At 43.2% G+C, this 25,963-nt stretch overlaps 2 protein-coding genes across 3 annotated transcripts; both read right to left on the reverse strand.

Moving 5' to 3' along the window:
- Positions 1 to 1,801: 1,801 nt before the first annotated feature.
- dhx34 (DEAH (Asp-Glu-Ala-His) box polypeptide 34) lies at positions 1,802 to 11,299 on the reverse strand. Of its 2 annotated transcripts, none has more exons than XM_035623501.2 (16): positions 10,345 to 11,299; positions 9,466 to 9,777; positions 8,708 to 8,887; positions 8,424 to 8,526; positions 8,077 to 8,294; positions 7,812 to 7,986; positions 7,425 to 7,618; positions 7,203 to 7,304; positions 6,852 to 7,115; positions 6,050 to 6,223; positions 5,490 to 5,595; positions 4,878 to 4,984; positions 3,737 to 4,003; positions 3,248 to 3,445; positions 2,251 to 2,395; positions 1,802 to 2,106 (listed from the first exon to the last, which is right to left on the reverse strand). In XM_035623501.2, exons 1-16 carry the CDS (start codon positions 11,044 to 11,046, stop codon positions 1,964 to 1,966), a joined length of 3,390 nt encoding a protein of 1,129 aa, XP_035479394.1. In that variant the 5' UTR covers positions 11,047 to 11,299; the 3' UTR covers positions 1,802 to 1,963. The 2 variants fall into 2 exon arrangements, with proteins under 2 accessions (XP_035479394.1, XP_035479393.1); XM_035623500.2 differs by having other exon boundaries at positions 8,633 to 8,887.
- Positions 11,300 to 11,729: 430 nt separating this feature from the next.
- st14a (ST14 transmembrane serine protease matriptase a) lies at positions 11,730 to 25,217 on the reverse strand. Its single transcript, XM_035623454.2, has 19 exons — positions 24,762 to 25,217; positions 22,105 to 22,264; positions 20,903 to 21,033; positions 20,702 to 20,772; positions 19,817 to 19,983; positions 19,647 to 19,682; positions 19,049 to 19,283; positions 18,288 to 18,430; positions 18,085 to 18,188; positions 17,837 to 17,949; positions 17,613 to 17,749; positions 17,420 to 17,524; positions 17,195 to 17,302; positions 16,983 to 17,099; positions 16,419 to 16,541; positions 16,092 to 16,275; positions 13,749 to 14,020; positions 13,040 to 13,176; positions 11,730 to 12,646 (listed from the first exon to the last, which is right to left on the reverse strand). The coding sequence occupies exons 1-19, from the start codon at positions 24,801 to 24,803 to the stop codon at positions 12,488 to 12,490; spliced, it is 2,544 nt and encodes an 847-aa protein (XP_035479347.1). The 5' UTR covers positions 24,804 to 25,217; the 3' UTR covers positions 11,730 to 12,487.
- Positions 25,218 to 25,963: the final 746 nt, after the last annotated feature.

Consider the following 25,963-nt stretch of genomic DNA (forward strand, 5'->3'; position numbering starts at 1 on the left):
AGTCATTTTTTGAAAATGCCTCTGGTGATGAACCGTGCATTTCTGTGTCTGTTTCGCAGATTGGTGGTATATTTTTCTAAATCAAGTGACCGACTGTCCATGGGGAGATTAGCGTAGATTAGCTCATAATGTGAGTGTTGTTGTTCTTCAAAATCTTAAATATATCAATATAAATATCAGGCTTAATTGTGTAAATCCCCTCAGAATCAAACAGCAACAATCAAGCAGTAGAGTGATATTACACAAGAGGGGAAGATGTCAGATTCTCTACAGAAGTTTGACTATTGACAAAAAATGCGACGCAGCCACAATGTTTACACGATTTCTTTTGTTTACGAAAAGAAAAGAAGAGGCTTTTAAGATCGTTATAGATGTTATTATTGGTGGCTTCTTGTAGATTAAGAAGCAAGTACTGAATTTGACAAGCTTGCGTCTGGATTTAGATATTGATTTTTGCAGGAGGAGTAAAAAGTGGGAACACTAAAAAAAAATGAATGATGAAAACTTAGAACAAAATGACAAATGAAATGCACCGAGCATCACAGAGTGGCGATATCTTCAAAAGATGATCTGTGGGGGGATTTCTCTTTCAAAACCATATGGATATATACGTACAGTATGCGTAGGGAAACCAGTGTTACTACAGTCTCATGCCTCAGATGGAGGGTCACCTGGTTGACCTTAACTCATGGCAGAATGAACCTTTCAGAAGCTTCACCAGATTATTTCCATTTTAAGGTTTAGCCAAGAACTTTTTATCCAAAGTGACTTAAAGTGAGTGGAGTGAACTGAACAGGCAGCGAGGTTCAGAGTTGGGACACGCGACTGCTGATGGACACAACCCCTGACCTCTCAGTTTTCAGACGGTCGTCTCCACTGCTAGGCCAGCCTACGTCCACGTATTTAAAAAAAACATCCTGTTGCCAAGGCAGGAAAGATAAACTCAGTTGGTCACTAGGCTGCCATCCCCTGATCCTATGTTCACCCTTTGTCTGTCTGTCTGTCTCGACCACACACACACACACACACACACACACACACACACACACACACACACACACACACACACACACACACACACACACACACACACACACACACACACACACACACACACACACACACACACACACACACACACACACACACACACACACACACAGTTTGCTACTTCTGGTCCAGAGATGGTGTTAGAGTACAGTACTGACAGTCATGCGATCACAACTGCAGGCCCCATTCTTACATCTTAATAAATGTGCCTTTTGATTTGAGTAATCAATAACTTTTTTGATTTCTAAGTAACTCTGTATTAAGTACTATTTCCTTTTTTTGGGTTATTAATTTCTGCCAATGTGCATATTTTTCAAATGTACGTATTTATTAGTTCCAAAGTAATTAATGAGATATTACCTGTTTATTTATTTATTGAGATATTTATTCTGATTCTTTATTTTTTGAGACAGGTTTTTATCTTCCGTGCTGTCTTACTTCTGACTTTGTGCCAATGTGCTGCTTTGAGGTGTTACATATCGTGGGTTGGTATCATTATTAAACCCTCACTCTATATTTTAAAATTGGTGTCTTCTTCGCTCTCCCACGTGCATGTCATTGACCCACTGTGCCTTTTTTCACACACGGCAAAAAAGCGCATTCAGTGTACAGTTCAACAACGTTTATTTTATTACCTACCTTGGAATATCCCCATAATATGTTCATATTTTGGAGCAGTTGTTTTTACAAATGTGGATATCACCTATTGTAACAGAGCTATGCAACATAGTGTACCAGTGACCATCAGAGGTAAGTAATAACACTTTTAATTTTTTATGTATAAAAGGAAGGACCAATGTCACAAATGTTTGGAATATCAATTACCCCATAAATTCAGTCTGTCCTCAACAGAACAGACACAACTTGAGACCAGTTGTTGTCCTTCAGGTGCTGCAGACATTTTAGTCGTCTGCTACTTGACAGAGTACATGTGCTGCCTTTTGTGTTTGAGGATCTCAGTGGGGGTGAGGGTCAAGTCTTGAGAACACACATCACAGTGGTAAACCCTGGTCAGACTGGACACTGAGGAGGGGCCTGCCTTCCCATCTTCTGGCTCTGAAATCCACAACACATAAACTCAGTTAGTGTCAGAACGCTCCATCCTTCAAACGGCGGCTGAATATTTCAACTCGTGCATGTGTTAGAGTGATCTACTAACAAAAAGGTACCTCAAAAGATACCACGTAAGAAATTCCTCACCTTGCTCCAGCTGCTGCTCTTCTCCCGCTGGCCTGCAGGAGGCCTCGTGCTGCATGCGCTCCAGTGGAGTCAGAGGCATGTACAGGTCACAGTTGGGGCAGCTCCAGAACGTGCGTAAACACTCACTGTAGAGATCCTTAGAGTCCTGCGAATCACATGGGGAAAACACAAGTTTGAGACATGAAATACATAGACAGGTAGAACTAGCGAACGGTTTAAACTTTTGTGATAATTTAACATTTCAGTTTTCTTGTTTATTATTAATTTGTAACCTATATTTAGGCTCCCGGTGACACCCGGTTTTACGTTGCATATTATGCATTGCCACACTCCTTCACACATGGAAGCTGATGTGCTTTACCAGTCTTTGAATCAGGTTTTGATTTTGCTTCGAATAAATTGAGGACTTTTAAAGACCTTTTCCATGGTCATGGGCAAAGAATAATGGAACCGGTAGAGCGATTAAAGCCTACAATTATTTAATAAAAACATACATTTATTAACTTATATATATCGCAGTTTTTGTCAGTACTTCCAAGGAGTATATCATTATAATTCTATATGAGGAGAGTTTTTAAAACCTTCTGGGGCCTTTTGTTGAGGAAACTGAGCCTTTTGGAGCAGTTAGGTTGAAATGTTGAGGTTACAAGCTCTAACCTATAGTAACAAGTAAGCCACCGCCTTTACACTCAGACAGAAATACGACTTTGATGATGTCTGTGTTCATCTGGAGGATGATGAGGATACAAACAATAGCGGAAGGGACAAAGTTCAAAAACTTCCAGATCCCGGAAACCAAATTAATTCCACCTATGGCGTAAACATCCAGAAAAAGCCTGAGGTCGATTGGGTCACCTACGAAAGACATTGAACAGCTGCTGTTCAACAGATCATATGAAGTCCAAATTTTACATTTTAGCTGAAACGTCTATTTCCATCTCTTTGTAACTCATAACAGAATGCTTTTGTAGATCGCCACTTTCTCGGACAGACTCACAGCCAGACAGTTGTAGGTGAAGAAGCTGGTGACACGCAGGCCTCCTTTAATCGGGTGCGGCTTGGCCTCGGCTCCTGGAAACAGCGGGTTCAGATCCGGGGCTTTGCTGTGAGACAGATCAGACTCGGACTCCGCCCGAGGGCCGATGTACATGTTCTGAGTCTGGAGAGCAGTGAGTCGCTGTAGGCTGTAACTGACCTGGGAGGGAAGGTGAGACGTGCAGAGAAAGAACAGAACGAGTACAGTGAAGTAGAAATGAACAACAATACAGACACAAGCAATACATATATAATAAAACCTCCTAATGATTTGTTAAATTTCACCTGCAACAAATGATAATTAATCTTGTTTGTTTGTCATTCTGCACAGAAGGTTCAAGAGTTAATAAAGGCAAAAACATACCTTTATGAAAAGTCATTATTATTTGCATCAATAGTACGTGTTTGAGCTACTTGTGATTTTTGAGCTACATTGTCACTGCGTCAGTACCTCAGTGTAGAGCAGGAAGCGGACCAGGCCTTCGCTCAGCTTCTCCACGACTCGGCGGGACACCCCCTGGACTGCCGCCCCCTCCACTGTGCTCTGTCCCAGCCGGGCCAGCAGGAGGCGCTCCCACTCAGCCCTGAGAGTCAGAGCCGTGGACAGCACCTTCAGGGCCCCCTCCGTCTCACGGAGCTCCAGCTCCAGCCATCCGTCCACCACCAGGCGCGTACAGTCCGCGTTGCTGTCCACAGAGTTTGCGACCAGCAGCAGAGCCTGGTGAGCAAATGGAGATAGTACTGAGTACTGAGTACTGAGAATCAACATGAGTGCATCGTGTGTAAACCACTCAGAGCTGGGAGTTATGGAATAGACCATAACAAAAGAAAGATACGATTCTCACAACAATGATGGGATATTATACTGATAGGTTTGGGGCACAGAATATTTAAAAATGTTACATTGGGTGACATTGTACACACATTTTTTTGTGTACAGTCCTCCATTTTAAATGGAGGACTGTACAATGTTTATTTACATATTTAGCCATTTTCCAAAGTTGACCATAGAGTAATTATTCTAAATTATTATAACTATGTGAAGCCAAGACTGAGCAGTTTTATCTCTATTACCTTATTGAGAACACAGTCTTCTGGATGAATATCAGTATAAATCAATCTGCTCTGGGTACTTTTTTGTAAGATTTGATACATTTAATAACAATATCTGTGCAAAACACCGCTAATATGGCTAAACAGTTTTTGAAATAGGAATCATGTTTATATTTTTTCTACTATATGTTCAAAAAAGCACACTGAACTCAAAGAGCAAACCATGTAATCCATATGTGTAATTAAAACAGCGTTACTTGGTCCCAGTGTACCAATGGTACTGCAATACTATAAATAAGTATGTTGATAATGGGTCAGACGAGAACTTTACTGTATTGACTATTTGTTCTACTCTGAGTCAGTCATGACATCAAGAACTGGATTATATGGTTTCACATCCCCATGTCAGGTTACATTAACAAAAACCAGGACATAATCAGGGTTAATCCAGGACGATTAAAGAAAAACATTTTCTTTTAAACCCCCACACATGTAAGAGTTTGTGGTGGGAGTAGCAACATCCCACGTCTGGTACTGACCTGCAGCGCTGGGACCCGCACACAGTTGGACAAATACGGCTTGTTGGTCTCCAGCAGAGTGACGAAGGCCAGCAGCTGGTGTCTGCTGCTGTCCCTGCGATCAGGTCCTGCAGGCAGGAAACGGGGACAAAGAGGGAAAGACAGATGAGATATGATGAGAGACACACACACACAGTTAGAAGAATGGAGAAAGGAAGAAACACACATGAGGGGGACGAATAGATGCTTTATGGAGCAATCTAGGATTTCTCTGCCTCTGATAGATTTATTTATCTGCAAACAAATGAAACCTCCACTGAGAGAAATGGTAGGAACTGTTCTCCAAGGGCAGAACAACCAGGTAGCAATTTAGTCTTTAACACAAAGGAAAAAAGAAGGAAAATTCAAATTCTCATTCTAATCTTTTTGATATCATCATGTTTTTTCCCCCCAACTCTTTTCCAGATTTGTCTTTAACTGCAGAGCTGTAGCTTTCCAACAAAATCAGTAAATCAACCACATCCATGGGGTGAAACAGATGCTACATTTAACGTTGACTTTTTTAAGTTTTTTTTTTTTTTTTATGAATTACATCTAGTTGTACTTTTTGAAGAAGTTGTTTTAGAGGTTTACCCATTTCTCTGCTCTCATCCTCAGGCACATGTAAGACCTCTGGGTCACTGGCAAACACACTGGTCGGGTGGATCACCACCCCATGCTTATTCTTCGTGTGAAACACCTACACAATTAAAAAAAAGAAAATCAGATCTGTTTCATCTGACACATAATTTCAATCATTATATTACATTAATTTAGCTAATGCTTTTGTCCAAAGAGACTTAAAATAACTGCATTCAACCATGAAGATATTACCCAAAAGTGCAAGAATCATGAGAGTATATAAACATTTATCAAACAGGTAAAACGGTTTCCAGTGCTCCATTTTAGATTTTCTTTTTGTTCGTTTTATTTGTTTGATGATTCAAAGACTAAGGTGCAGTCTGAACAGGTGAGTTTTCCGCTGTCCTGATGTCAATGGGGAGCTCGTTCCACCACTATGGCACCAGGACGGCAAACAGATGGGATTTAGTTGAGCGGTCACCATTGAAACAACTGCTTTACTGACCCTAGGTTTCCCCCCTTCCTGTATCATTGAAATCTATAAGAGGGGTGGGCGTAGCAGGAGACCTGACCTGCTCGGAGTCCTTGCGGGTGGAGTTGTGTTCATCGGGCAGCGCAAGCTGAGGGTAGAGGCCTCGGCAAAGCAGCAGCTTAAGCAAAGCCTGCTGGCGGGAGGACATGTCCTGACTGACGTTGACTGCCCCCTGAAGCTCCGACATGTTGTGACGCAACTTGAACTTCACCTCCTGTCGTGGACCAAAAGAGGCAGCACAGACAGATCACACAGTGGAAGACACAAAACCTATATGCCGCCATTTTACCCTGACACAAAGTGAATATGATTTGATGTTACCAGAACACACACAACCTCCCTCTAGGTCTTATAAAAAAGTAAAATTTTTTAACAATTAATGGGATAAGATACAGTTGACTATTGTCAATGCTTGAACATTCACACGCCTACTGAAAACCTATTGTTATCCTACACCTTCATTTTTATTGATAAATGTCTTAACTTTAAATAGTTGTAGTTGCCGCTTTGTTCTGATATCTGAGGTAGGGAAAACTGATTTAGCCAGTAGTGTTAGGTAACCAACCCACTGACATAATATTGCGTTTCTGTATAAAACAATTGACCAAATATCATATATGAAGAAAAACATTTTTAGCTTTCTCGTGGGATATTTCAATTTCTGAGGGGGCCCCTCAGATGCTACAGGGGGGCCTAAGCAGGTGCTTAGTTTGCTTATGCGGAGGACTGACTCTGCCTATATATATTATACAGTAAAGCAACATTGAGGTTATATATTAATTTATGTGTGTAAGTTAAATGTTGCGTGTGAAGTTCCGTGTTACACTGTCCCCCTGGTTTACCTGTATGTCCACGTTCTGCCCTGATCCCCCCTTGTCCTTCTTGCCTCGGCCTGTCTCCTCTGTGTCTGATCCTGAGGACAGCTCTCCATCCTGTCCCTCGTCCAGCCTCAGGACTTTACGTCTGCTGCCCTCCTGTTGCTCATGATCCCTCTTCAGCTGGTGCAGCTTCCTCCTCTCGGTCAGCCTCTCCCTGCGCTGCCCGCGGTCCCCACTGGAGGCGGCACTGTGCTCTGATTCCAGCAGGCTGTGGCTCCTCAGCAGCTCCTGTTAGCCAGAGCTCATGATGAGAATCTGCATTAACACATTAAACATTTTTTTCTAAATGAGTGAACTAGTGTGTCAGTAGCCTGCCTTGAACTGTCTGCGTAGGTTGACCATCTCATAGAGTCGCTGCTCCTCCAAGCCTCTTCTCCTGCACCACTTCCTCGAGCCGCCACCTCTCTCTCCCTTCACCTGTTAATTTCAAAGATGAACCATTTTAAGTACAATACCAGATCTTATATGAAAACCGTTTCAGTGTCCAAGTTTTATAAATATAAAAGGCCACTGTGACATAATGTTTCCCTTGCTGACCTCCACCCAGGCGTTGAAGGTACTGAGCAGGGTAAAGGGGTCTCCATGGTTGCTGTGCAGGGGCTGGCGGGCAGTGGCACAGTCTGGATTGTGCTGCGAGCTGCGCAGGAAAGGTGACTGAACGCTGAGGGCGGCTGCCACCGTCAACACGGGCTCCACGAGGTTAAACACAGAGCCCAGCACCAGCATCTTCCCTGAACGAACACAAACATACTCACATACATTAACCTCTAACTGCTGGTTAAAGTGTAGCACTCAACTGAAACTCACCAAGCCTGACATGATGCTAGTAACTTAGCTCGTAATTTTGTGCACTTCATTTAACCACTGTATTGCTAATTAAAACAGAAACAAACCACAATATGGCTCAAGTGCAGGGAATCATACCTATGACCACGTCCACAGGCAGCTGTGACAGCAACCTCCCGATAGAGGTCAGTTCCCCAAGACTGTCTAGTGCCCCCTGCTCTTTCAGGTAGGTCACTGCAGTCTGGATACTTGAAGCAGGTGGTGGATCAATGAAGACAAAAGAAAGCGGATCTCCCAGACACATGCTCTTCATCTGCAGGAACAAAATGACATGAACAAAGCTAGAATTTAACTTTGGTTGGTTGAAAGTTGCAGGGTTAAAATCAATTGCTGTCCTGGAGACCTGGAGAATGAGGGAGTCCAGAGCCACTCTGTGGATTTCCGGCACAGGATAAGGTGCAAAGGCATCGTAGTCAGACTCGGCGTACAGGCGGTAACACACTCCTGGACCTGTACGACCGGCTCGACCTTTCCTCTGCTCAGAACTGGCTCGGCTGATCCAGAACTCCTGCAGACGTTGCATCTTGGCCTTCGGGTCAAAACTCATTTCCTTAACCTTGCCTATAAAAGAACAAATTTTTAAAAAATCCATTAATGTTTTGGCATAGAATTTACCTGGTTAGATATTAAGATTTCTAGGTACAAGAAATTTCAAAATGTTGATCCCCAGCGATGAATGTAGCTCCATACCTGAGTCGACAACAAAGCGTACCCCGTCGATTGTAACTGAGGTCTCTGCAATATTGGTAGAGATGATACACTTTCTCACCCCAGGAGGAGAAATGTCAAACACCTGAGTAACAACATGACAACAGAGCGTTAGTAGTGATAAACTAAAGCGAACATAACAGATTCAAAACATTGTACGTCCATTCTGATCCAAACAAAGCCGGCCGTGCCTTGTCCTGCTGGGCCAGAGAGAGTGTGCTGTGAAGCGGCAAGACGATCCAGCGACGCGTGTGTGTGGCATAAACCTGACAGGCCTCCTGGATGGTGGAGATCTCCGCCACGCCACTAAGGAAGAGGAGCAGGTCGCCTCGCTCCTCTGGCGGGTAACGTTGATCGATGCCCTGCAGGATGCGCAGGTACGGTCTGGGATCCAGTTTCTCTGAACGCGAAGGCTGCTCCTCGGGGGGAATGGGCTGGTACATCACCTTGGTATAGGAAAGAGAGGAGGACATGTTGGATGCAATTAAACACTAATAAAATTTACTTCAGGGACAAAATTTCATGGTTCGATGCTTCAAATTTGTATGGTGGGTGGTAAAGACAAACCTCTAGACTACCAAGAATACATTATACTAAACAAGTGTTTTTGGCATTATCTCCTTATTTATAAACAGGAATATGGTAACTAGAGCTGCAACAGTTGCAGTTCGATTCATCAATAAGACATTTTAAGCAGTTTTTATGAAAAAAAATCTCTGATTTCAGCTTCTTAAACGTGAATATTTTCTGGTTTCTTTGCTCCTCTATGACAATAAACTGAATATATTTTGTGTGAGGACAAAACAAAAAATCATCCTTGGGTTTGGGACACACATTGGGACAGATTTTTTTTATAGTTAGGAATAGATTTGTGGATGCATCAAAAATGATTTTACACCTGAACAATCTTGGCATTTCTGGTGCATTTGTCTTTAAGCGTGCCAGCTACCCTCAAGGCCCAGAAAACTAATATCCTCTGGTGAGATGCATATTTGCATCTGTGATATTACACCTTTGTGCTCACCTGTATAGGAAACAGCCTGCCCGGCACCTGCAGCACAGGGGCGCTACTGAAATATTCAGAGAAGAGTTTGATGTTGATGGTGGCCGACATGAGGATGAGACGCAGGTCTGGGCGTTCAGCCACCAGAGAGCGCAGCACCCCGAGCAGGAAGTCGCAGTGGAGATGCCTCTCGTGGACCTCGTCCACAATCACCACCTGGTACTGAGCAAGCGTCCGGTCCTGCTGGATCTGTCGCAGCAGCAGCCCCTCGGTCAGGAACAGCAGTTTGGTGGACAAGGTCCGGGTGGTCTCAAAGCGGATTTGGAACCCCACCTGAAAATGAGGACTACATTTAATCAACTAAAATGCATTGTTGCCAGTAATGCTTTCCCATTTCTCTAATTTTATACAATAAGTTGTCAAACAAAAATTACAAAGTCACGTGCTATCTTTATATTTCTTACGTGGTTGGTTAAAAGCTAACTCTCACCAAACACAGACACACACACACACACACACACACACACACAAAATGTAAATTTATATTGACATTAACCGAACAAGAGTAAATATTTTTTTTACGAATGTGAAGCTTATGTTATGAAAAACTTGGTATTTTTTAACTTTATGCTCGGTTGAATACAATAAATCAGCGAAACTGCGACTGATGGGTTTCGGTCACTCAAGTAACGGACTGATTGACCAATAATCTGAGTCAGATGTTGCTGCTTGGACTTGAAGCTGTTTCAGGATTCGCCTGAGAGGCTTCACTAGTTCTACTGACTGATTGTGAATCCCAGAGAGATCAAAATACTCAACAACTCCCTTCAGGTCTGAGGACTTCTAGACTTCCCTATGTCCATAGATGTGTCAATAGATGTGCTGCATTTGGTGCCAGACCTTTGAGCCATGCTGGTTGAGACTCTCGAAGCTGACTCTCTTCGCCAGGGAGATGCAGGCGATGCGCCGGGGCTGAGTGCAGGCCAGCTGGGTGAAGCCGGCCGACAGCAGGTACTGAGGCACCTGGGTGGATTTCCCGCAGCCGGTGTCGCCTGCCACCACGACCACGGGGTGACTTCGCACCAGCTCCACGATCCTGTCCCGGTACTGGAAGATGGGCAAGTTCTTCTGCTCCCGGCGAAGCTTGGCCAACTTGCCAAAGCTCTGTCTCTGGCTGAAGTCCAGGAAGTGCAGGAGAGCCAGGCGGCAGTCCGACACCTCCTGGTCGCCCGGTCCCGAGGATTTCGACCTGCTTCGGTGCTCCGACTTCCCCAGACGCTCCTCGATGTCCCCGGTGCACACCGACACGTTAATCCGGTAGCGGGCGTCATACTCTTTGGGAAGGCCGAGGTCTACCTTTGCAGTCTTGCCCTTGTCTCTCCTCTCTCCGTCCCTGTCCGCCTTTCGTCCCCCCGACCCGCACATGTCCTTCTTCGTTTTGAACCTCTGGAAGCGGTCGAAGAAGGCCCAGAACTCCCTGTGCTCCGGGCTGCCCGCCTGGATGTAGTCATGGCGGCGGAAGAAGATCTCGTCCAGCTGAGCTCGACACTCCGGGCTGTCCCAGTCCCAGCTGCGGCCGCCTCTCCTCCTGTCTGAATCCATATTCACCTCGGCTCACATCAAACGGGATTCGAGTTTTCTCTCTCTGCTGTTGCCTCTGAATTAGATAAACTGCAGATTAGCAATAAACATCGCACCCGGTCGGTTTTCTCTCCATGTGTCCGAGACAGACAACAAGTCCTGAGTGTTGTTTCAGGCTCATACCGCTGATTCCACCGAGCAACAACACGAGAGGGCTGAAAGAAGAGACAAGACAGCTGCGGCTGCTGCGGACAACGGGGGAACAATAATACGGTGGGACCATTTCCGGTCCATTCTCTAAATTCTTCCGGTAAATTCATAGAGTGCGGTACTTGATTCCGGGATGATCGACCTCTCTCTATATAAATCTACACGGACATACAGAAGCCATGCGGGTTCATGTTTTACAAGCTATCAAAAAGGAAAAGTTGCAGTGTTCCATAACAAGACAAAGTATTTTACAAAAAAGTACAACCCTTATGTGTTTGTAGACAGGACAACTGGAGTGTCATTTAACCAGCCTGTCTCTATTAAGTTCATCCTACTTAAGAGTAAACTTAAATAATTAATGTCGTAAATATTGAGCAATTTGAATATAAGTTTAGCTCAAAATTTTTACTGCCTTTTACTGTACACGAGTACTAAAAACTGTAGATGAAAAGCATGTCGGTGCATGAAAATAGAAATGTAAAATAGGCTGGAGGTTATAGAGTAGAAACATTTTATTTTAAAATATCTCATATACACATTTACACGAATAAACAGGACAGAATGTTCTAATATTGTGGATGAAAGGTCTCATTAGCATATTAAACATGAAAGATTAAATTCAAACAAACCCACTACACTACTCTTGTGTTTTATGCCTCCAGAAAAGCAGTTAAAATGCCGTCCATGCGGAGGAGGGGAATGGATTCAGGAGGGAACAATCACATCATTAACTTCCCAGAGATTTCTGCTGGGCTAAAAATCCATAATAAAATTCATAAGATACCAAGCCATAGGAGGTAAGGTGGGAGGAGCTTGCTGTCATTTTGTTGTTCAATTTATAAAATTTAGAACAAAGACAACAAGAAACAGGAGTGGGACATTCTTATGATGGCTTCTGATGAAAAACACAGGACAACAGAGGATGTACTCTTCATCTGTGTACATGTGTAACAATCACACCTAAAATCTATGTATTGTGCTGCACATAACATTGTTCTCCATTAAAAACAAACAAAAATAACAAACAAAAAACCACGCTTATTTACATTTAAATTCATCTCATCAACCTTGGCCTTATAAAATTGTGGTGGACAATAAAAAAAAAATCTAATTGCTCTTCGAGCAGTTTCCACTGCATCAGCTGGAAAGTCAGTCAGGTGTTTTACTGAAGCAACAATGTGTACTATGGCGCGGCTCATCAGCACGTGTTCATGTCCATATCTTTGGTCTTGTTTGACCTTTTCACAGTTGCCTAAACTCCTGTCTTTTCTTTGATCCAGCCACGGAATTTGGTGACTGTTGAGTAGATGCCAGGTTTGTTTCTGCGGGCACAGCCATCGCCCCAGCTGACCACTCCAGCCAGGAACATGCGAGTGCCGGATGGACTGGACAGAGGACCCCCAGAGTCCCCCTACAACACACAACCACACAAAGATGCTTATACTGGTACATGTGTTAACAAAGATGTACAACATGGGGGCAGTGTGGGACACAATATCTTTTTTCCACTTTTTTTCCCCCTTATAATGTCCTCACCTTCACTTCAAAGCTCTTTTTCTTCACTTTTACAATCAGAAAAGGTTTTTTCATCATCATGTTATCAATTAGGTTAATCAATAAATCCAGGGAGCTTGTGTAGTTGTCATTATAAGCAGAATTAAATACAGTCCAAGAAGCCCAACACTCGCATCATGATAACTGGGAAATATGTCCATTAATAACATGTTTAGATGCAGATAGTCTGCAGAGAGAAACAGAAAGAAAGAAAGCAGGACAGCACGGAGGTCATAGGGTCTTTAATTACCTGACAAGCATCGACTCCCCCGCTCAGCACTCCAGCGCACAACATTCGAGAGGTGAGCTGCCCTCCCATTAACTTATCACACACAGAGTGGTTTATGATCCGGACCTGGGCCTTTTGGAGCACAGTTGCAGCGAATCCTGAATCAAAAACACACACAGGGAGGACACGGTCACTTCTATGTTCAGGTGTCAACGTCATGTTGTCAGGTTAGGGTCATTAAAGTTCACGAAAGAAAAGTTATGGTTTTCCTTGGCGGGTCTACAGGGAAGTGGCGTGTCGAACACATTGATTCAGGAACAACGTGCTACTTCACTGAAAACACTTGAGCAATTTATGAAAACCAGAATGTAACTGAGCATCATTAAATAAAGCCACACAATCAAGAATAAACTATAATATAATCACTTTTAAAACATAGACACATATGACTTCACAACAAATGATGTTGTTTATCACAATAACATACCGATAGGCAGAGAGACTAAAATCATTTAGGTAATTTAAATTTAGGAATTAAAATTTGAAGGGTTCTATTTGACTCCAGGGGATGAAATTGCACATCTAGCATGAATCAGCAATGACAACTGCTACTTGATAATAATAAGTATATACATAGCCAACAAGAAACTTTAATTGATTATTTTCAGTATTAGTGGCTGCTGGTATTCAAAAACAAGAAATGCAATGTTTATGGTTTATCAGGACTCACCTCCTTCTCGAGTGGCACCCCAGCCGGTGATCCACACAGTGTTACCATTCGGAAAGTCATGCTGGGGAGACGGCAGGCAGATGGGCCTGATGTAATCGGAGTAGGTGACAGGACTGTCCAGCTCCATCAGGGCAATGTCATTGTCAAAGGTGAATGCGTTGTAGTTGGGGTGGGGTATGATCTGTTTCAGGTTCCTCTTCACCACGGCACCTCCAAGCTTCCCCTGCTTGTGGAGGCCGAGGTAAGCTTCCCAAGTGCCGGGCTGGGAGTACCTGAGGACACACACACACACACAAATGTCAAGGTTCATGCTTAAACTCATCACATTAGGAAATGTGTGACAAACATGAGTTTTGGTCTGGTGGTTCAGGCCTTGGTCACTGTTGCTGTTTTATGGTGTGTGACAAAGTATGCGACGACCCACACTGCATCCAAAGTCAACTGAATGTATAAAAGTATTTATTAAAGATAATTTCAAATAAATAATTATTGTTCTGATGGTAAAAATCCCACTTTTTGAGCCTAATGACCGAGCTCCACATTGTGCTTACAGTGATGCGAGCGCGGCAAGGACTAAAATACGCATGTCAAACTTGCACTGGGAGCCTGGAAGGGTTTCATGCCTGTTAAATTATTCACCCATCCAAGCATTGTGTTGTTTTGTAAAAACACAGAAGAGTAAGGTTTCACTTAGAGCGCGACATAATATTTACAGCAGCTCTAAAGACAAACAGCTGAACTGCCAACTGGTTTGTCTTGTTCTGGTGATTCAAAGAACTGAAGAATGTTTGGGACTTTTATCTGCTTTAATTTCAGTTTCTCTAAGCAGCGACACTTTTTGATGTGTTTGCGTAAAATCTTTTTTTTCTTTAAACTGTATTCAATTAAGGCCTTGAAAAAAAGGGCGTTATTTTTTCACAGAAGAAACTAATATTTAATTTATTAATTTATCCTTTGTTTATCCTGAAAGGTGCCATTGAGATCCAAAGTCTCTTCTTCCAGAGAGTCCTGGTTAAGAGGCAGCACAGGGGATACAAATAGATAAGAAAGAGGGTAAAGGAAGGTGTAACACAAAAAGATAGTAAAATATGAAAGGTTTACAGGAAAATACAGATTTGCCAAGTTAAAAGAATCCGATCAGCAGATATCATGCTATCGTTGCTGGTGTGAAGGAGAAAAAAGGCTGGAGATATATGGGGGTAGTTTACCAAACACAATCTCCAAAAATATATATCAACAATGTTTATTTTTGATTTTCTGATGCAGGAAGGACAATCCTAATGATGCAACGACTGTGTGAGCCTGTAAGTCCAGGTTCACACCAATCACAATCTAATACTGATATGAATGAGTTTTGGTTTTGTTTCGCACAATCAAACTCAACTTCTCATCAAACTATTTAGACGTCCGTTTCAGTGTCAAGATTGTAGGATGAGTTATTTCTGATTGGGAGCCAGTGAAGGAAATAGGTCTAGTTTTATCAGGAGCCTGGACCAGTTTTAATTTTAGCAGTGTGAAATGTAGTGAATAAAAAGCACCCAGAGCTGTATGGCTTGATTCAAGGAGGGTGCTAGTGTATAAAAAAAGTGTCATCAATGTAAAAATTTATTATCAGCTGGATTCACTCCTTGACCCATGATGTTTAAAAATATCGCTGATCCTTGGAGGCCTACACAGCAAAGAACTTGTAACAGCAGTTCACGATCTACAGAGTCAAAAATTAACCATTAGAGCTGCACGACGCTGTTTACTATCATAAGCTTTAAAATAATAATTTGTGACTAGCAAAGCTGCTGTTAAAGTGCAGCGGCCTGATTAAAATTCACTGAGAATGTTATTGCGAGCTAAAAATGGCCAGAGTTTATCAAGTTTATCAAATACTTTGGCCATGACAGACAGTCTGGCTCTCAACGATGGCTCCGTTCAGTCAAAGTGTCCCAGTAGGACATGACCATTTGACAGTGAGCCAGCATGAAGCAGCTCAATGGAATTCAGCCAAAATGCATTTGATCCTTTACACTGTGATCTTCCTACTATGACGCATCAAACTGTTAGCACAAGATCTGTTGGATTCACTCAAGTCCTTTCTCTGTATTTGCAGGCAACTTTAATTTGTCTAAAGTTGCTCAAAAACAATGCGGCCAGGGTAAAAAAAATACTTTGATAAGAGGAGTTTGATGTACTGCTGCAGTCGTTGAATCCCTGTCTGGATTACAGCAGCATCTGTTAAATATCACACCACTTTACTTATTCTGAGATAACTGCGAGGTATGACTCCCTGATTTGTCACGTTATGCAGAAAATCATAAGATCGTCGACATGAAGCAGAAAGTAAGACTCTACCTCGTCTTGCCATCATCTTGCACACAGTGGGCAGCAGTGACCAGCCAGCGGGGACTGATGATGGATGCTCCGCACACATGGCCGTAGCCTTTGATTTGGAGGCTGACCTGCCAGGGGAACTCCCCTTCTTCGGCTTCCTGGCCGCCCACAATGCGCGATGTCTTAAACATGCTCCTCCCGCAGTCTGAAAGGTAAGCAAGCAATCGATTACTCACTCGCAGGGATGGCTTGTTGCAGCTTGTTGCAGTTTCTGAAGAGGGCGGAGGTTGACATTTGATTTGTCACGCAAAGTCCAAGAGCCCACTCAGATTTTTGATTGTGACATACCGCAGTTCTCCTCATCAGATCCATCGTCGCAGTCCCGCGTGCCGTCACATTCTGGGTTGACCTTACTGATGCATTTATTGTTTTTGCATCTATATGTAAGATCAGTGCAGCTCGTATCCGTGGCTACAGAGAAAGGGGAGGGAAGAACAATCAAATACAGGCCCGTAAGCGGTTGAGTGCAGTTTCTTTACAACTGGTAGCTCACACTGGCTTTAATTGCCCTCGGTTACAGGGAACCAGGGTCGACGAGCATTTTGAGCCTGGATCGAAACAATTACATCGAAACAGTAAATAGTCATACAACCACAACAATTATCTAAAAGAGGCTAAAAAGCTCTGTCGGAGTTCAGAGTTGGCTGATTATTACCGTGGGTTTGGCCTCGTTTTATATCGAACAGTCACTTGATGCATTTTATATTAAAATATTGAGTAAACGACATTGCATGGAAAATGTCTTGAAGAGTGTCGTCTCCTTTTGAGAAAATATGATTTAAAAACAAAGAGCTGATTCAGTTATTCATGTCAGCAGACATTTTGGTTGGTCGAGCACAAAACTAGTCTTACATCTGCCACAGTCGAGCTCATCTGACCCATCCCCACAGTCGTCCCGACCGTCACAGCGACTCTTCTCAGAAACACATTTGTTGTTCTTGCAAGACATTTGTCCAGACTTGCAACCACCTTAAAGAGAAGAGAGGCATGTTTGAGAAAACGGACCGAAATCTTTTCATTGCTTACGTAAAAAATAGGTCCTCCGCCAGCGCAGTAGGTCTCACCACAGTCGAGCTCATCGGTGCCGTCTCCACAGTCGTCTATGCCGTCACACTTCCAGAACATGGGCTTACACAGTCCATTTTTGCAGTTGATATTTTCTGAACGGCACTCTGGAGGAAAACACAGAGGAATTATTACATATCCAAGTCATTTCATTTCATTTGCCAACAATGTAAAAAATAGTGTAAACAAATAGTCTGGGTATAATCTGAGGTAACTGTACTTACTGCATTTGAGCTCATCACTCATGTCTCCGCAGTCATTCCAGCCATCGCACTTGAGCTCCAATTTAATGCAGCGCTGATTGCCGCACTGGAACTGCTTTGGACAGGCTGAGGATGAAAAGGGTGAACGTCAGATACACTTTTCTGAACGTGGAGAAATCATTTTTTTTTATCTGGGAGAAACAGAGTCACTTACGGTCTTTGACGTCGATGGCCTCAAACGCTGCTTCAAAACCTCGGTCCACATAGGAGGCATCGGAGAAAAACACCACGCTCATCGTGTTGGTCTTGCTGGTTTCCGTCATTGTTCCGCCGGGATGTTCTCCGCACAGTCTGAGGATGAGATGACACAAGCGGTGACACGTCTGCAGCTTGTGTAAACCTTATCTGGCATCTACACATGCACAAGCACAGACTCACTTTTTTCCATTGACCTCCACGTAGTCTTTACGGCAGTCTTTACTGCTTTCCTGCCCGGGCTCAGACAAGAGGAACTTCTTGAACGTCAGCTTCACTGCCTTACCAACGGGGACCTACATGATTGGTGAGAGTTTAAAAACTACATGACACGGCGACAGGTGGCCTTCTGAGGAGCAACACAGAACACAGACCTGCGCGAAACACGTTAAATGGCTGAGCAATGTGTTCACTGATTGACAACATCTCACCTCGATCGACCACTGACAGGTAATTCGAGGCGGATAGTAATTTGGGAAGTTGGGAGAAGAGAAGGTGCCCTTTTCTACTTTCAGCTGGCCACCACATGTTGTATCTGTTAAAAAAAACAATAGATACATTTATATTAGATATAACATGCTACTTGCAACAAAAGAGGCTAAACTGAGCTTCAATCACAAACAATAGTTCCTACCTTTACTCCCACGTCGGACTTGAGAGACTTGTGCTCTAAAACCCGGGTAGTTCTCCTTGTTATTTGTGGCCATCGTCACCAGCATGACATTGCCAGATGACAGAAAGGTCAGTGGTTCACTGGGTGAATAGTACCCACACATCCTGTAGAATAAAAAACAAAAACAAACAGACAACATGAATTTCCCACATGCACGTCAAAATGATATTGGTAAAAGAAATTGTCTTGAATTTATTTCAGAACAACTTATCTATAAGCCACTTAACGGAACCGCCTGTGTGCAGATTTCTATTTCTAAGCTAACCGTGCACAACTGATTCCTTTGACATGGATTGAGTTAAATCATAGACTAATGACTAATAATAATTTCACGTGGCGTATAGAATCACTGAAGTACACAGGATCTTCCTGAAGAGGTCCAGCCTGGGTTCTGACTCCACGTTATTTTTTCTGGTTGGGACAGAGCCATCACATTCTCACATTTTTAGCAGAGATGCTCCCAGATTTAGACAAAACTGTCCTCTTGCAAGTACAGGGTCACACATTAAGGCTGAACCCTGGCGTTAGCCAAATGCACCTTTATGCAAAGTGAAAGACTCCACCAGAAAGAAGCACAGCATCTGACCAGCAGAGGGCCTTGCATACAGTACAAGATGAAGGCTTCTCCAACCAAGTCTAAAAGCATGCACCCTGCATGTGAGCCACTTTGTGAAAGTATCAGCGCAGGAGAGTGAACAGCTGAGGCAAAGGGGCAAACTCACTCCTCCATGACACGGCTCTCGATGGCCACCAGGGAGTCGTAGATTTTGACAAAATCATTCCTGCAGTCTTCCTCCAGGTTCATCGTGTCGAACTCGAGCTTGATGACTTGGTTGGGGTCCGCTCTCAGCTGCCACTGGATGAAGGTGTTTGGCGGATAAGGACTGTCGGGGAAGCCCGGGGACTGGATCTCCCCTATGTGATTGGTCTTCGTATGCTCTGAAAACTGGAACAATTCTGAGACGGAGACAAGGACCATTAGTGGTGACCACACTCACACTTCTGCCTCTCAACTCCGTCACAGGACTGCAGGAGACAGCCAATCAGCACAATTGCATAACACTTAATTGTTAGCATATAATCTCTTTGCCATTCTAGAGTATTGCGTTTCATTTCTTATTAGGATTTAACATTAGAGAAAACAACAATCATTAATCTTCAAATGCAACTAGTGACAACAGACAATAGCATTATGTTCAAAACCCATTGAAGCATATGGTATTTTTGAACTGTTTGCCATGTTATCGTATACTGTTTATAGATGAGTTATCAAAGATGCCTCTCGTTAAATAATTGATAAAGCCAAAGCCGAGCACTTACTGCTGAACGACGTTGAAAAGAGGCGGGTATCGAGAGCTGTGAGGAGACAACAGACAAGAGGACACAGCCATGATTAAGACGAGTCCACAAGCAGACAGAACTTGAGACGAGATAATGGATCTAGACTGTGTCACAAACAACAGTTCGACCTTCATTTGCTCGGACTCTACCTGAAGACACCACATCGTCCACAACCAAAGCGTTGCCGGGTCTGTTCAGGGCGCGCTGCTCTTTCTCCACTAGTCTGTCCACTGAGGAAATGGCACTGTCGACCGCTCCCTCTTGGCCTGCGGGGACTCTGAACTCGGACAGGTAGTAGGCGATGACGCTTCCTTCACTAGGAGCAATGAGACCGGGAATAAACGGTATTTAGGCAACTTTACTCGTACAACTGTTATAAACAGATGATCACAATAATAAAAAGGGTCAGACTGACGCATGTGAGCTGCTGATATATCAGGATTTTCTTTGTCTTATATGAAATAATGAAAGTTGGTAATTGGTCAGGGATGTGGCTGATGTAATACCCAAACACAGCAGTTTTAAAATGGTTTTGGTTAAATTATTTTATACACAACAGTTATTAATGCAGCTACAATTATTAAACTTGAGTGGGTTTTAGTTATAGTGTTGCCTGGTCTTTTATCCTGGTAACACATGACTTGTTTGAATTGTGTTATGTCTTTGTGTTGATGATCTTATTTTTCTTTAGCGTGGCTCTATACACAAACTTGCCTTTGGGGTTTTTAATTACAGAAAAAATGAACGGAGACATTGAGGGTAAAAGTAAATCTCATCCCTTTCTGGCAACTACCACAGCAGGCAGTCCACACAGTCATCTGAACCTGAGCGTTTCATAATGTCAAGTGATTGAAATGGCGGTGCCATGAATCCACACCAAAAACGATCACATGCTCTCTAACCTGTGGCCTAGTTTTCCTCCACATTTCAGTTAACAGCAGACACAGAAATAGAATCAAGACTCTCTTGGTAGAGGTAATAATAACAGAGTAAATCAAAGTTGATTATAAACGGGTTATTTCTCTCTGCCTTACCTGAAAGCTTGAACTGTGGAACCAACATAGTATTTGGACAGCTGTGGACTCCTGGAGTAGATGGCTTTAAGCTGAAAGAGACGGGAACATAACCGCAGCGAATGAAAAAGTGGTTGTTTAAAATAAAAAAAAATAAACAAGTAAAATTGTACGTTCCCGAGGCCGCGGCGGTGGCACGGGCGATCTGAGCAACAGTCTCACCTGTGAAGTCACCTGCTTCGCCAGCGCCTTGAACTCGGTGCTGTTGGAGTTCTCATAGGCGTCTTCGAACCCCTGGTTGGTGATCCGCATGGAGCCGCTGTACATCTTCTTGACACGCACATCTTTACGGACTGCAGGATCACACAGATCATTTTCGATACTATATTGGTATCGGTGATGTCGTCTACAGCAGTTTTTTTTTCCTCTGTTGTTCGTCACCAAGATTTTTCCCTCCACCATTTTGTGTTGTGATGTTGGCAGTTCCTCCAGTGCATTTGTTTTAACACCTTCTATGTTCCAATTTATTTGCATGTGCAAACAAACAAACGGAGAAAAGGTGCACTGAGCAATAAACTTGCCTACGAACATTCCATGGTTTAAAACCATGTGTGCTTATGTGTTCAAGGGAACTTGAAGACATAAATGTTAATGCACACACTTTCTTTAATCTGATTTATGTTGTTTACATCCACTAAAGAAGTCAAGATATTGGTCCTGTTTGTTTGTTAACTAGATGTGACAAAACCGGTCAACAGATTTCAACGATATATAGAAGAATGTTCCATTAGGGGACAAGAAACAAAGTCTTTTAATGTGGATCCTGTAACTTTTTCATAATTCCTGGCAAATAATGTCCAAAAAAAAGGCTATGAACCACTACTTGAACTACTCAACCATAGACTACACTGAATGAAAACAAACTGGCCAATACCAAATTCTTCACAGTATTACATCTAATACCAAATACTGTCACCAAAAAAACATTAAGAAGATCATGGAGTGGTGAGACGGTGCACTCCCTGGGAGTTCATATATATATATTGTCTAGTGAATATTTACAACACCATGCAGCTTTTGTCAACATGTTACATATGTAAATATCATATTCTGGTTTATTTTCAATTGAGACATTTTTTTCATCCCTTATGGTTCAGTTATCTGTGTTTGCAGTATATAAAGGTTTTCATTTAACAATCGTGATAAACATCACAGCTTTGTTATTTGTCTCATGTTGATTGAACTCATATTGTGATATCATAACACTGACGGCCAGAACGCTCCGTTGACATTAGCCGTCTTGGTCACGGCGTTCATCACTGTGACGGCGATACTACAAAGTCTGTGCTTGTATTCATCAAGCATTTGCGTGAGGATACGTTCACTTGAATGGATTGAAAGGGGAAGTTGAGGGTGACACTTACAGTGGAAATGCCAGACCAGCAGCCCGGTCATAAGTGCAATAACGGCAGCGAAGATGACCACACCAATCACAGCGCCAACTTTTCCTGGACCCTTTTTCTTCTCAAGCTTTTTGTTATCTGACGCGGGCAGGAACTGGACGGAGGTGTCCCAGTCTTTGTCCTGGAAGAGAGACAGATGAAGAACTGTGTTGCACTTTCGAGATATATAAGATATCCTTTAGACTTTATAGCTTTTTTTCTTTAAAAAAAAGAAAAAAGAAGACAGGATGCAAATGCTGCTGCATTTCCGTACCCGAGTAGATAATCAACTGAAGATAAGTGACAGCTGCATCAAGCAAGTAGGTACTTGTGTATTTTAGGAATGTATCAGCCCCTGGTCAAATGCACAACTAGATTCTCAAAGAGGGGAGCCGTGCAACTCCCGGCATGTTCTGAAATCTCTTTGACTAGTAGCTCTTTCTACGGGAAAGACATTTGAAACAACTCCTCGTTCGAAATGTGGCCATAAAGAGCAGAAGGGACAGTTTCGGTGTCTGATGCTGTTAATGAACGAGAAGTAGACGTCGAGCGTGAGTCACAGCTCTGTGGTTACCTCGGAAGGGTGAGACAGAAGGGGGGGAGGGAGTACAAAGGTTTCACCACGTAAAATCCTGTCAAACCTGCTGGGAGCAAACTACTCACAGACCTGAAGTGGAACACAACAAGTTTCTGGATCATGACTCGGCTCAACTGTGCCATAAGAGGTGAAGGCTCCTGAAATAGTAGGCTGCTTCACGGGCCGTCAAAATAGATAATCAACAGATAGATGGAAGAAAAACAAGTTCCTATGACCATGTAAAGATCTGCAGTGCAACATTGTGCCACAATTAACTGACACTTGACCCGATTCTCATAATGAATGACACAACCGACGCGCACATGACTCGTGAGGCATGGCAACAACTCCAGCATTGGAATGTGTTACCTTCACAACGCTTATTTTTTGAAAAGAGCACGTTTTACACTTGTTGTCATATTAAATTCAAATTTTCAAGGCTCACTGTGGAGTGTGTGAAACACACCTTCCACTCCCTTTCATTTATTAACCAAACATTACATGCCCCGTGAATTTCCCTGCCTGAAGAGTCAAAGGTTAGAAGATACAAATTAAATTGAAATACATTCTAAATCAATAAGCAGATTGTGTCACAGCACATCTCCTCATAGTACTCTGGGCTATAAATCAGGCATGAAACCACCAGAACTGCCTGTAAGTCCTGGCATGAAACCACCAGAACTGCCTGTAAGTCCTGTAAGAACTGTTATACATCTCCAAATGTATAAATATAAACTCTTCAAGAAGCCTGAAATATTTCATTTAGTCTAAATATTAAGAGAGTGTGTAGGCAATTGTTTTCAGTGTCAATGTGTCTCATTGCCATCACACACACAAAACTCTGAAATATTTGAATGATAACCCTCATTTATTGTCCAATTTTCAACATTCTCCATTTTTCTTCTGGAAAGGAGAAATGGAAAGATTAATACAAATCCTGTAAATCATAATTCCTTTAAGTGGCATCGCTTTATTTACCAGCTTTGCTGTCAATGTCCACACACGCGCGCACACGCACACACACACACACGCACACATGCACGCACACACACACGCACGCGTATTTATGACCGTTGTGCTGTGAACGTATGGAGTAATCTTGAACGGTTGTTAGTCAACATATCAGAAGGACTCGAGTGAACAAGTCACAACATGGCGGAGGGACCTGGAGGAATTCAGGCAGCGGCTCAGCGATGGCGTCCATGCTCTCCTCAAGTTTGTGTGACAGGCGTCCCTCCAGAGGTGCACTTCAAAATCCCAATGTGGGAAATGTCCTATTCCAAGTTCTGAGTTTGGTGTAAAGGTTTGAAGCGTTGTGGCGTATTGTTCACTGAAGTCTGCAGCTTGGTGCACTTGTACGCTTGCAGGATATTTAAAAAAAACAACCTGTTACAGGTACAAGGGCGTTTGGCCGAAAGTTACACCAGATGTTATGACAAGATGCAGTAAAATGATGATGTCTGATACTTTCTCATTAACTACTGCTGCTGCTACTACTTGGAGGGAAATTGCAAATTTGACACACGCATCTCGTGGCTGCCTATTGTAAAGTGCACCTCTATTTGTCTCCAGATGCAGAGCAGACATTAGAGATTGCGGAGCCTCGGAGGAGGAACCAGAAGGTGACATGGGAATACCAAGTTTTAACGCTCAACCAAAGACTTTAACATTAAACTGCTGCCACAGCCTCTAACCTCATCATTGTTTCCCAAGACAATGGGAATTGAAGAACTCAAACTGTACGTGTGTGTGTGTGTGTGTGTGTGTGTGTGTGTGCGCGTGTGTGTGTACTTCACATCCGACTGGTTTGCCGTGGGCAGGTTTTCATTTACCAATGACCCAAATGTACTTTGGTGAGGTTTGTCTCTGCAGCAGTTCAGTTCCCTGTCTGCTGCTCCCCAGGTGGCCCTCAAGTGCGCACCAGGTAAGACCCCCCCAACACACACACACACACACACACACACACACACACACACACACACACACACACACACACACACACACATTTACCAAGATGACTCTGATCCACCACCCCCAGCTGGACGTGGGCAGAGTTTCTCACCTTGTTCGGGGTGTATCTCAGTCCACTGTCCATGTAGTCCATCAGGGGCCCCCCACCTGGACCCAACTGCTAAAAAAGTTTTCGAAACGAAACACCTGCACCAACGTCTCCCTGCTCGGCCTGCTGAGTGTGTTTGACCTCTGCTGCTGCTGGTGATGCTTCCCCCGCGGGCCTCGGCCGCCGAAGAGGTGAGATTCTCTGGCTTGTGTTCGTCAACGGATTCCAGCCGCGAGACAGAACAGCCGACCAGGAAGCAGGTCGCAGCCAACTACAGGTGTCCGCTGCAGGTGAGCGGAGAACGGAGGCTCCTCTTCGGTCGAGATGCTCGCAAATGTCTACTCACCACGACGTGTCGCCCGCCTTTGTGACCACGACGGAAGGAAACTGGCAGCAGAGAGAGACACAGAGAGAGAGAGAGAGAGAGAAGCGTTTTCCGGGAGCTTCAGGTTTCTGCAGGCGTGTCGTGTCCCCGCCCCCGCCCGGGTTCACCTGGAGCCACTTCCTGTTTACCTGCCACAGGTGAGAACGATGCGTCTATTTCAAATTATTTTTTTTCCATTTCCATTACATTAATTTTGTCCAATGCGACTTAGAGCCATCGAGGCAAAACACGTCCGATACATGAATACATAAATAATAATAATAATAATTAAAAAAAAGATATATATATATAAATTCAAAGTCTGGACACTGTTTCGAAGTGTTTAAATCGAATTTAAAAAAGACAATCATTTTTATGTTGTTGAATATTTATATAGTAAAAGTGTCATATAGTCTATTTTTAGATGTCATGTGATCCTACCTGGGCTGCTGTTGGTAACAACGATGAGTCACACACGTATGCTGAGCCATTGGTTTCTGGTTGAGAAATCGGCACCCCCCCCCCCCCCCCCCCCCCCCCCCCCCCCCCGGTTATGTGTGCCAATATTTCCGATCAGTAATGTCAGAGACTGTACTCATTGATTGATACATATTTGTTTGCTGGCTTTTTGTCATCTATGAAACTATCTTGGATGCTTTGGGTTTTTTTTATATTTTCCCAGGATTTTATGTAACATTCAATGAGTCGCTTAATAGAATCTGGATTTAAGGGACACACATATTAGACATGTATAGAGCAAGACGCTTTTGTATTGATTGTTCGTATTGCATATCAAATTTGAAAATGGTTGAAGCCCAAATAAACATTTTGATTTAATTCC

Source organism: Scophthalmus maximus, chromosome 11 (genome assembly GCF_022379125.1).
Source record: "Scophthalmus maximus strain ysfricsl-2021 chromosome 11, ASM2237912v1, whole genome shotgun sequence".
Taxonomy (NCBI): Eukaryota; Metazoa; Chordata; class Actinopteri; order Pleuronectiformes; family Scophthalmidae; genus Scophthalmus; species Scophthalmus maximus.